The 12567-nt window shown below is 41.4% G+C and overlaps 1 protein-coding gene across 3 annotated transcripts in view; it reads right to left on the bottom strand.

Annotated features, from left to right (window-relative positions):
• Window positions 1-12567, bottom strand: part of AATF (apoptosis antagonizing transcription factor) — a 133970-nt gene that overhangs the window by 57538 nt on the left and 63865 nt on the right. For all 3 annotated transcript variants that reach the window (XM_087854594.1, XM_087854593.1, XM_045773642.2), the window contains 2 exons: window positions 8983-9050; window positions 7066-7146 (listed from right to left, as the gene is read on the bottom strand). In XM_087854594.1, the coding sequence (XP_087710720.1) occupies window positions 7066-7146; window positions 8983-9050 (149 nt within the window). The remainder of the gene's footprint in view (window positions 1-7065; window positions 7147-8982; window positions 9051-12567) is intronic.

Below are 12567 nucleotides of genomic sequence, written 5' to 3'. Positions count from 1 at the left end.
CTCAAAGGTTATGTTGATGTACGAGAATATAAATATTCACACAACTATTTTTTTTAAGTATAAAGCATAAGTATTACTAATAAATGCATTTTAATGTCTTTAGACTTCACCAAACTTTGGTGTCCATCTGAAAAAAGGAATACTCTTCTTGGCTGTATTCAAAGAGTGGTTTAATCCACTCTCTGGACAAAGACTACGAGCTCCACTCCACAGTTGTACTGTCCGATTCAGCAGTCACTGGCCACGTGCGGTTACGCGAGCCCTTGAAACCATGGCTAGTCTGACTGCTGCAGATGTGCCAAAATGAGAAGTGCACCAGATTTTGAAGACTCCAGATTAAAAAAAGAATGTAAAATATACTATTAATAGTTTTAAAATAATAAATTGTTGAAATATTGGGTAATAATATTTTTTTTTAAAGATTTTATTTATTATTTGACAGAGAGACAGCCAGTGAGAGAGGGAATACAAGCAGGCGGAGTGGGAGAGGAAGAAGCAGGCTCCCAGAGGATGAGCCTGATGTGGGGCTCGATCCCAGAACGCCGGGATCACGCCCTGAGCGAAAGGCAGACACTTAACGACCGAGCCACCCAGGTGCCCCTGGGTAATAATATTTTTGATATATTGGGTTAAATATTTTTTAAAGACTTTATTTATTTGAGAGAGTGAAAGAGCAGGGGGGAAGGGTAGAGGGAGAAGCAGGCTCCCCACTGAGCAGGGTGCCTGATGCGGGGCTCGATCCCAGGACCCTGGGATCATGACCTGAGCCAAAGGCAGACGCTTGACCATCTGAGCCCTTCAGATGCCCCTAAGCGAAATATATTATTAAGTCCACCTGATTCCTCTTACTTTTGAAATGTGGCCACTAAAACATTTAACATCACATATGTAATATACATTTTTATTGGATGTTGCTGATCTGCGGAATACCTTTACATTTTAATACAATATATTCAATAACTATCAACAGCATGACGAAAGACAGACTTTAAGAAGTAATCACATTGAAGACAATTTAGTAATGTGTACTTAATGCAGTAGATTTCATCTAATCTCAGTGCTGCTGAGGAGGGATGCATGTTTTAGTATTAAAACACCTTTCAACAAGCATACTAAGAAAAGATAAACGTCATTTTGCTGCAGAAGAACAGACAAACACAGTAAGACATCCTGTTACTAAAAGGCCGAATTTAATTCACTTCCATTATGAATTCTGGTTAAATCAAGATCAGAACTACTTAAATATAAGTAGTAAAAATACTGATAATCAACCGTTATAATTATTTCCCCAAAACAAATATTCCTTTTTTAAAAAAATAAATTATTTTCTAGCATCCAACTAACAAGCTGCCATTAACCTGCTATCATTTAACTAATGTTCGTCTCTGCCACGACATTTCTGGAAATCTTCTCTCTCCAGCTCTACCACAAACAAAGAGCAGAACCTGCTTCCTAGTGGAACCCAGTGTCGGTGACAACCACTGCCATACCTACCAGCTCTTCTTGAGGTCTCATTTAAAGAAGTTATTTATAATAGTTTCATCTAGCCTGGCTACTTGTTTAACCCTTCGGGGCAGAATGCTAATGTATCCAATATGTCATTCTGGTGCCTGCAGAGGCCAGTAAGTCTTGCCCAGAGAAACAAAACAGGCCACAGGTCAAAGCATGGGCTCCGCAATCAGACCAGTCAGCTCAAATCCTGACTGGTGACTTCCCAGGTCTGTACGGGCTGTGAGTTACTTCTCTTCTCAAAGCACTTTACAGGAATTAGTGCATCTAATCTGATACCAACCCTCCGAGATGTGACTTTTATGAATATACGCGTTTCACAGGTGAGGAAACTGAAGCACGGATGTAAACTAACTTGCCCAAGGTCTCCAGGCGGGTAAATAGAAGAGTAAGGTTCAAACCTGGACAGGTAAGCTCCAGAGTCTGTGGTATGTACACTGCTTAGCAGAGTTTAATAAATGCTATCACTGTTGCTATTAATAAAGATCATTCTCTGATTCTGACCACATCCCTCATATTCCTGGTCGCAGGAAAGCCTGGTGAATATGGATGACAAAACTGCAAAACAATGCAAAACATAGGACCTTTTTTAAAAACTTTTTTTTTTTCAAGTAGGCTCCAAGCCCAGTGTGGAGCCCTAAACTTATTTTGGTGGGGGACATGATGGGGAGGGGGAGAGAGAGAGAACCCCAGGCAGGCTCCACGCCCAGTGCACAACCTACATGGGGCTCCATCTCACAACCCCGACACCAGGACCTGAGCCAAAATCAAGAGTCAGACACTCAACCGACTAAGCCACCCAGGCAACCCAGCCCCAAACTTTTTAATTCAATAATTAATTTGTAGTAATTTTAGACTTGTAGAATGACTGCACATATAGGAGAGAGAGTTCATGCATACCCTTGCCCAGCTTCCTCTAGAGCTAACAATTTATGTAAACATAATGCAATTATCAAAATCAGGAAATCAACTCTGGCACAATACTACTATCCAAATTACACAGCTCTCAAATTTCACCGATTTTTACCTCATGTTCTTTTTTTTTTTTCCAGGATCCAATCTAGGACCCAAACTGTACCTACCTGCGATATCTCCTTAGTCTCCTTCACTCTACGACAGTTCCTCAGTCTTCCTTTGTTTTCCATGACTCACTACAGTCTACAGAATAAAGCCCAAATTCTTAGCATGGCCATGACCTAGCACTCACCTACTCATACAGCCTCATCTCCTGCCATTCCCCCATAGTCACGTGAATTTTCTGCCAAAACAAATTTAATCACAGTTCCCAAAATGGCCACGTACACTCTCAAGTCTGTGTTTTGGCAAATATTATTCTCTTTGGCCTTTCGCCAGGCTGACTCTCCTAGTCCGCTCAGTGTGAAGTGTGGATGGCGTCTTAGTCTAAGTCTTCCTGAGCAGCCTGCACTCCCTCAAGGGCAATCAGGTGACCCCGACACCAGGAGGACCTCCAGCACAGCACTTCCCGCACAGCATCACTGTCTGCTTATTGCTTGTTGGCTTTTCTCTCTCTCTTTTTTTTTTTTTTTTTAAGAGAAAGAGAGCACATGGGGGAGCGGGGAGGGGGTTGCAGGGGGAAAGGGAGAGAGAATCTTCAGCGAGATCCACGCCCAGTGTGCAGTCCAACGTGGGGGTCTGATCTTACGACCCTGAGATCATGACCTGAGCCAAAACCAAGAGTCAGACAACACTTAACCAACTGAGCCACCCAGGCACCCCAATGCCATCTTCTCCCGGACATACTCCTCAACGGCAGAATGGGTCTTACCTGGAACCTAATACAGTTCCTAGAACTTCAGAAGGAATCCTTTTTTATTGGGGAAAAAAAAAGATTTATTTATTTATGAGAGAGAGAGAGAGAGAGAGAGAGAGTGAGCAGGGAGGAGGGGCGGAGGGGGAGAATCCCAAGCAGACTCCCCTCTGACCAAGGAGCCTGACTCGGGGCCCAATCCCACAACCTACAAGGTCATAACTCCAGCCAAAATCAGGAGTCGGAAGCTCAACTGACTGAGCCACCCAGGTGCCCCTCCTTTCTTACCTTTAATTAACCGCGTCTTACATTGTAATGTTTAGCCCCATTGAAATAGAATGTCTGGGGCGCCTGGGTGGCTCAGTCGTTAAGCGTCTGCCTTTGGCTCAGGGCGTGATCCCGGCGTTCTGGGATCGAGCCCCACATCAGGCTTCTCTGCTAGGAGCCTGCTTCTTCCTCTCCCACTGCCCCTGCTTGTGTTCCCTCTCTCGCTGGCTGTCTATCTCTGTCGAATAAATAAATAAAATCTTTAAAAATAAATAAATAAATAAAATAAATAGAATGTCTGTCTCTAGGCAAGAAACAACAATTGTTGGAGAGGATGTGGAGAAAGGGGATCCCTCCTACATTGTTGGTGGGAATGCAAGTTGGTACAGCCACTCTGGAAAACCGTGTGGAGGTCCCTTAAAAAGTTAAAAATTGAGCTACCCTATGACCCAGCCATTGCACTACTGGGTATTTACCCCAAAGATACAGACGTAGTGAAGAGAAGGGCCATATGCACCCCAATGTTCATAGCAGCAATGTCCACAATAGCTAAATTGTGGAAGGAGCCGAGATGCCCTTCAACAGATGACTGGATTAAGAAGTTGTGGTCCATATATACAATGGAATATTACTCAGCTATCAGAAAGAACGAGTTCTCAGGGGCGCCTGGGTGGCACAGCGGTTAAGCGCCTGCCTTCGGCTCAGGGCGTCATCCCGGCGTTGTGGGATCGAGCCCCACATCAGGCTCCTCTGCTATGAGCCTGCTTCTTCCTCTCCCACTCCCCCTGCTTGTGTTCCCTCTCTCGCTGGCTGTCTCTATCTCTGTCGAATAAATAAATTAAAAAAAAAAAAAAAAAAAAAGAACGAGTTCTCAACATTTGCTACAACATGGACAGCACTGGAGGAGATAATGCTAAGTGAAATAAGTCAAGCAGAGAAAGACAACTATCATATGATTTCTCTCATCTATGGAACATAAGAACTAGGATGATCGGTAGGGGAAGAAAGGGATAAAGAAAGGGGGGGTAATCAGAAGGGGGAATGAAACATGAGAGACTATGGACTATGAGAAACAAACTGAGGACTTCAGAGGGGAGGGGGGTGGGGGAATGGGATAGACCGGTGATGGGTAGTAAGGAGGGCACGTATTGCATGGTGCACTGGGTGTTATACACAACTAATGAATCATCGAGCCTTACATCGGAAACCGGGGATGTACTGTATGGTGACTAACATAATATAATAAAAAATCATTTAAAAAAAAAAATTAAAAAAAAAAAAAAAAAAAAGAATGTCTGTCTCTCACTTGCCTGTTGCCAGAATAAGACTTTAAATGTCTCTGGATATATGGGCAGATGTGAATCTAAATCACTATCGAAATGCTACAAAACCAGGTGTATATATTTGCAGTGACCATACCTCTAAGGAACAGTTGATTGAGGTTAGCTTAGTAAATTAATACAAGAAAAACACATGCTATTAAAACAAACTCCTGTTTTTTTCCTTTCAACTTAATAAATAATAACCATGATAGTGTATTTTGATTTGGGAAACAACAGACTCATGTTCTCCTAAGTTATTTGCCATGCTAGAAGAGTACTCACTTTCCCAACACTCACCCAGGTTTCTTACTCCGTGTTATGTTTAAGGTTATAGCCATTTCTCCCTACCTGGTGAGCGTGTTAATTTTAACGACATAATCACCCCAAAACATCATCTGGCTGATTAATGAAAGGTTGGAATTGTCATAAAGAATAAGGGAGCACAATTCTTGCCCTCAAGGGGCACACACATATAGCTACTTGCCCTAACAATAATATAGAAAAGGGATATTCTCCTCTCTCAATTCTTTTGAAGATGGTATATTTGCAACAGCAATAGCAACAGGTAAACACAAGAGAAACCAAGGAAATTAACACTTTTGAATGCTTACTATGTACCGGACATTTACACGTCACTTTAATTTTCAAATCAAATCTATAAAGCAGGGATTATTATTGCTACTTAGTAAATGAGAAAAGTGAGCTACAGAGATAAAAGGACAACCAAAATCATACAGCCAGACAGTGAACCCAAGCCTCCCAGGATTCCAGGCCCCTCCCTCTAGAGAACATTCATAGTCTCATAAAGCTGCAATTTTAAAGGCACAGTACTGGAGAAAAATCTGATCTCAACATTAAAGAGTAAGTTTGGCTCTTGAGTCTATGCTCTTAACCATCCCACTAAAAACAAATCTGGAGAAGTATGAAGACTTGAAAATTCCAAATGTGAAAAAAGTTAAACAAATCATAACAGTTTAATCTGAGATTTAAGAAAGTGACTTTGAATAAAAAGATGGTGAAAAGCTGCTTTACACTTCTGCAAAGTTAGACAGAAATACATATTTCCTGGTGAGTTTATTAAAAACAAAAACAGGTTAATTAATTAAGGAGTGAAATCTGCTTCTCTGAAGTCACTTAAATATGAGACAGATCCACACATGTCTAAAGGGAATTCAATGACAGGCAGTCTAATAAGGATGTGGAATTAGCTATCTGTCTAAACTGTCCTAACACAATGAGTTTAAGAATTTTTTTTTCTTGTGCACCTCAATCATAAGTAGTTTCTTTGACATGGAAGATATTATGTAACAGACATGTAATAAAATATTATCTATCTGTATACCATACGTACACACACACAAGACTGAGGGTTTTCCTATAGTCAGAAATCTGTTTTCTCATAAAAATTGTATTTCTCTGGGCACCTGGCTGGCTCAGTGGGTGGAGTGTGTGACTCTTGACCTCGGGTTTGTAGTTTGAGCCCCATGTTGGGTGAAGAGCTTGCTTGAAAATAAAATCTTAAAAAAAATTGTATTTCTCATCTCATTTAAGCACATAGTTAACATTCTCTGGGATCCTTCATTTGTATCTTCTTAGCATAGTGTGTACATGTATGGCCTCATGAAAATGGACCGATATAATCCTAGTCTAAAGAAGCATCCAAAGTAAAACTGTCATATTGTTCCATAGACATCGCTTTTTAACACTAAGAAAAATTCAGGGCCCCTGGGTGGCTCAGTCAGTTGGCATTAAACTCTTGATTTCAGGTCAGGTCGTGGTCTCAGGGTCATGAGAACGAGGGCCGCATCAGGCTCCAGGCTGGGCGTGGAGCCTGCTTAGGATTCTCTCTCTCTCCCCTTCCCTCCCCACTCCCATTTTCTCTCACTTTAGGAAAAAAAAACAATAAAACAAACAAACAAAAACCTAAGAAAACGAAGACAACTGCAGCTATCTTATTTCTCTTTCAGGAAAATGCAGGTGTAATTTAACCCATCCCCTTATAGCAGAACAAAAAGGAACTGAAACTATAGTATTTCCATTTCAGAGTAAGAAAAACTGAGTCCCCAAAAAGCCCAAATACCGTTTTCGTTATTTCTCTGATCCTTAAAAACAGAATCATCGAAAGAAATAGAGAATTGACACAACAGCCAAAATACAAGAGCCGTAACATGTTAAAATCTTTTCTAAAAAGTAACTCACCGGAGTTTCCTTCCTTTGCTGGCTTTCCTATCTACTTTCTTGTGGATTTTGCTTCGTAACTTCTGGATCGCAAGCCACTGTCTGGGAAATTCACAAGCAATGTTATGCATCATCACTAACAGAAATAGTTATACCTATTGACAAATTGGAATTTTTCTCACTAGCAACCCCGCAGAAGAAATCATCAACCCACATCAAGTTCCTCAAGAGAGTCTGGGGCCAAAGCAACTAATCAATTGAAGAGGATTTGTGCAATGATAAAAAAACAAATGGCAGCTGGGAAATTCTACAGCGAATTTGGTTAACAATGCTCCTTAGTATCGAGAGGTGCTGTGACGGGCACTAAATCTCGCAGTCCTCAGGAAAAGCCAGCAAACTGAGTAGAGCTGTTTGGGTTTGCTTTCAGTGTTTCAGCTGTGCAGGATGTTCCACTAATATTGCAACTGCTGTTTGGTTTAAATACAAGAATTCTTCCATTTTCCCTTTGTTAATACCCAAGTGCCTTTTCTGGCACTTTCCAATGTTTGCTAATTTTTTACAATTATTCATTTCTGACACTAGCTTTGTGGCCATCTTAATTTTCATTTCATCGGTAGTATTTAAGAATGTGCTGCTGAGAACTAAGGGTTCTTTCCCCCCAATATGGTCTCAATATGACTGTCACACCTACAAAAAAGTTAGCAGTAATTCTTTACTACCAAATACTGAGTCAGTCTTCAAATTTCCTGGATCATCTCACTTTGACAGTTAGTTTGTTTGAATCAGGATCCAAACAAGATTCACATATTCCGAAGTCATTTTAGATGAAAAGGAATTACTTTTTCAAATAAAGGATACTGGTTAAGAAAAATCTTCATAAATTCCTCATACGAACAAATGTGAAAAAAAGGAGAAACAGCAGCAGCTAGTCATCTTACCTGATTTATACAACGAAAACTCAACATCAGAAAAAAATAATCTAGGGAAATCCAATTACTGTAATCTTAATATAATCTTAATTACCATAATCTATTTTATTGTAAAGTCAGATAAATGTACAATATAATCACCACTTAAATGCAATTTGCTGTATCACATTAAATTTATAGTGAACAGCTCTCTATAGCATTCCAGAGATACACAAAATATCAACAATATCCTATCCTAAAACCCAAATAATATTTTACTCAAATAAAATTATTTCATCAACACCAATTTTTGATTGCGTTCTCAAAATGCTGCTCTGCCCAGAATCCCATTCTGGCACTCGCAGCTTTTGTTTCCTTTCATGCTTTTGCAAATTATGGCTCATGGCTGTTTAAATGTACACTATTCATTAGGTAGCACTCTAAATGCCCTTTTTATTTTCCAACCACAGGATGAAGCATACACACAAGAGCCTTCCTTCACTACTTTACATTCTACCCTGACATCTGGGTAATGCTGCCATGTTCCATTTCTAATTGTGCCGAGGCTTTTACTGAAGGGGTGGAGGTCTAAATTAGGGCAGACTCGAACAAAGCAGATTCAACTATGAGCAAGGAACCTGTTGTGCACAGTGCCACATTCTGACAGCTGAGAGCACACATTTGGGTGGTTGCTTTTTATCCAGTGGTCAGAGACTGATACAGATACAATCACAGCCCAAATTAGAGAGCAAAGAGCATAAGAAGGACTTTGAAAAACAAAGCCTAAAACAAAGACATATAAGGGCTTTATAATTTCTTATTCAACTGCACTTAAGGCAAGGTGTAGGGTAAACAGGATTTCCATCACCTTGTCATTCTAGCTCTTATTGTCTTAACTTTTTTTTGTTGTTGTTGCTTAACTTTTACAATTACAGGGCCAATCACTGCCTTTGAGGCAGAATTAAGGGGACTCAAAGGGAGAAACTTCATACAGGCTGCTTGCATGAAGAGAAAGCCATATCTAAATTACCTTCCCATGGCCACCTGGTCATTGGGATCCAAGGAGCTGGTCTTCCGTTCTATGAGTTCTCGAAGGAGCTAGGAGAAAAAGGAAAGCAACTGATTTATTTATCATCTCCCAGCACCAAGTGACTTTAAAAGGGCACAATAGGAATTCTGAATGGCACAGTGACAGCTCTAAAACTACAATCAATAAGGGACAACCCAGTGGCAAGAGCATGACTGAATTCCCATTAACCCTTTCATATTTATATATCTTTAAAAAGGTGGCTATAGCAATAGCTGGGAACAGAAGTCCATTTGGAAGACTTATTGTACTGCAGTTCATTTCAAATGGATCAATGAGTGTGCAACATTCCCTTCATTGTTTTTATGATTAGTTTTGTCCACCTCATCGATACCAATGGAGAATCTTTAAAAGGTCAGGTGGGAAAGGCTGTATGGCAAAAAGGAAAACGCATCAGCTTCTCACCAACAGGATAATAGTACATGCTTAACTTCTGACCTACAACCTCCAATAGTCAGGAAGGTCTTCTTCAGGCAACAGCCTTTATTACATATAATTAAAAGTGTGAACTTCATTCTCTTGTTTTCCATGGCTGGTACTCCACCATGCTTACTACGAAGAGATTTAACCACGTATGACACCAACACAATGACGGCCATGACAATTTTAAAAGGGAACCTGACAGGAGTCATATGTGTGTACCCCAAATACTACAAAGAGAACCAGTCTCTCATCCCACACAGTGAACTCCATGGGAACTCTAAACTGCTCTCCTACTCTCCTCTTAGTCCTGGGCAGTCCACGGCATGTGACCGGAGTGTAAAGCTATACCTTTTCCACAGACTTAAGAATTTGCGTTGGATCTTAAAGTCCTAGGTGAAGAGAAGTAATGTTTAAAAATTAAACATTAGGGGCGCCCGGCTGGTTCAGTCGGGAGAGCATGTGACTCCTGACCTCAGGGTCGTGAGTTTGAGCCCCACGCTGGGCGTGGAGCCTGCTTAAAAATAAAGAAAGGTTAAACGTTAAAGGAGGAGAGTTTTAAATTACGATAATAAAATTGGATACATCTCTCCCATACAAGTGCTATGTGCAGGGAAATAGCCACGGAGATTAAAAATCCCAGAAGTCTTCTGCGAGAACTCCAAGGGGAGACACTAAAACAATCCTGCTCATCATCTGTCAGTCATACAGGTTTGACTTTAAAACTTGTTTCTTGGGGCGCCTGGGTGGCACAGCGGTTAAGCGTCTGCCTTCGGCTCAGGGCGTGATCCCGGCGATCCGGGATCGAGTCCCACATCAGGCTCCTCCGCTATGAGCCTGCTTCTTCCTCTCCCACTCCCCCTGCTTGTGTTCCCTCTCTCGCTGGCTGTCTCTCTCTCTGTCGAATAAATAAATAAAATCTTTAAAAAAAAATAAAATAAAATAAAACTTGTTTCTTCACCAAAAAAGGTAATGATTTCGTAGGTGAGGCATGGCAGCAATACAGATATGTCACCAAGTTAAACAGCTGAAGTCTGTGGGAGGACAGCGAAGGAGGAATAAATTCCTATGAAAGTAGTTCACTCTCTAATTTTCATTTGTTTATGTAAGGAGGCACAGGAAGATGTAAAACAAATTTATAGAAATGTTCATTTCCATATAAGATGAATCTTTATTGCAAAAGGGAAAAGGATATCTCGATCGCAATTAAAAACCCTCCTGTGATGTTTTTTCATTTGCTTATTTTGGACATTATTACTACAGCAATTACGTTTAAAAATGCGGGGACCAGAGGCCACTGGTTTATTATCACTAGAAAACAGCAAGCTATTTCTCTACCCTGTTTATCTGATTGATTCCCAACATCTTTCTGGCAGCCAATCTATCAGTTTATCTCCCCTACTTCATCACAGTCACTCCTGGCAGCTAAATACAAGATCCAAATCCAGTGTTACACAGACATACGACACAGTAAACCCGTGTAGCACTGCTACTCAGTCAACAGCTGCCCTGAAGGCTGAGCCAAAATGGGCTCCTGGTTCCCAGTCAATGTTCTGTCAGAAGCATGGCTGGGGGGGAGGGGTAGAAGGGGGAGAGGCTGATAAGAAAAACAGAAGAAAAAGAAGGGAAAGAAAATACGAAAAGGGATGGGAAATAATAGAGGGGCTGCAACCCATTGCCTTTACCTTGTTCCAGCCACAGAAGAGACTGGAACAACAGTTTCTGATTTTCTTAATCGTCTCTGATCCCTTGAGACTGGGGCTGTCATGGCCACTGGGAACAAGTGCTCGCGGAAGGCTGCCCCAGCACAACAGGGTGATCCTCGGCAAGAAAGCCCCATGCGTATGCCCTTCCCGAAGGCTGGAGACTGGAGCCGCACGGCTACCGTGGGTCTGTTGCGTTTGCAGTGGTCCCGCGATTCAAACACCAAGTTGATGCGGCATTTACTTTCGAGCACTCTGTACTGCCCGTACTCTGGGCTGCATTTTCACTACTCAAGTGCCCTGCACAGCGACTCTTAGTCATTCGTAACAAGGGAGATGCTTTTACTGGTCAATCTGGCCAAGTGGACTTTACTCAGTCCGGTGTTGCAGAAAATCCTGTTGTGTGCAAGGCAGGAATAAGAAAGCAGCCAGAAAAGACAAGTAAACAGACTGTTCCCGTGGCTATTGCTATTTCCCACAGCTAACACAATCACTGGGTTTTAATTTAGTTAGTAAAACTGCTTTCAGAAAAGTTACTGAAAAATTAAGCTTTAGGAATATGGCTGAATAATTTAATTTTGCTTCTCAGTTCAATTTTTATAGCTTAACTTTATGCATAGACTTTTCCATTAAAATACAGGTTTCTGTTACAGTTATTGGAGCTTTTGATTTCTGACACAATATTTGTAATTTTCTTTGTGACTTGGAAAATGGAGACATGCGTGAAATATTTTTGTTCTAGACTGTTTTAATTCCAGGGTCAGCTCACAAAAGCTTGACTGTTTCTCTGGTTCTAGGGGAAAATCATAGATGTTAGGTTTCCAGGTCAGCCCACAAAAACCTATTTAACCCATAACAACATACATGAGCAATAGCCCTGATGGTACTGCTCAGCATCTAATCAGCATTTATAATACTTTGTCTAGAAAAATGCACGCCAGAATCAGTTAAAAATGGCAGATTGAACACATTAGTTTATCTCTTCTCCCTCCTCAACCCTCTAAAAGACAGGAGAGGAATAAAACGAATGTATTAACCCACGAGAAAGAAGAGAAAGGGAGAGTTAATGAGAGCAGATTTTCATAAATTTTTCAAAGACAGTCAGGAGATGGAAGAGTAAAAGGCAGTTATCACCCAAGTGCCCAGAGGGAACAAAGGTGAGGGTGGAACTAATGAGGCCCACAGAATCCCTGTGAGGAGGAGCTCTGGCAGCGGCAGTTACCACAGAAGAGGGAGAAGGGGGAGGGGCCAGTGCCACTGGTCTTCTCCACTATCTCACAAGTGACTATCCCCCTCTCCCACCCTCTCTCACCGGGAGAAAAGAAGTTTTCTTCTCTGGAAAAACTGAGCCCCAGAAGCTCCAGACAGAAGGCTGTGAGGCACAGAAGGCCGGGATGAGGGAGAA

Source organism: Ursus americanus, chromosome 23 (assembly GCF_024610735.1).
Source record: "Ursus americanus isolate L20-20 chromosome 23, mUrsAme1.1.p, whole genome shotgun sequence".
Classification (NCBI taxonomy): domain Eukaryota; kingdom Metazoa; phylum Chordata; class Mammalia; order Carnivora; family Ursidae; genus Ursus; species Ursus americanus.
Note: the sequence above shows the minus strand (reverse complement) of the source record. Positions and strands in the feature narration are given on the sequence as shown.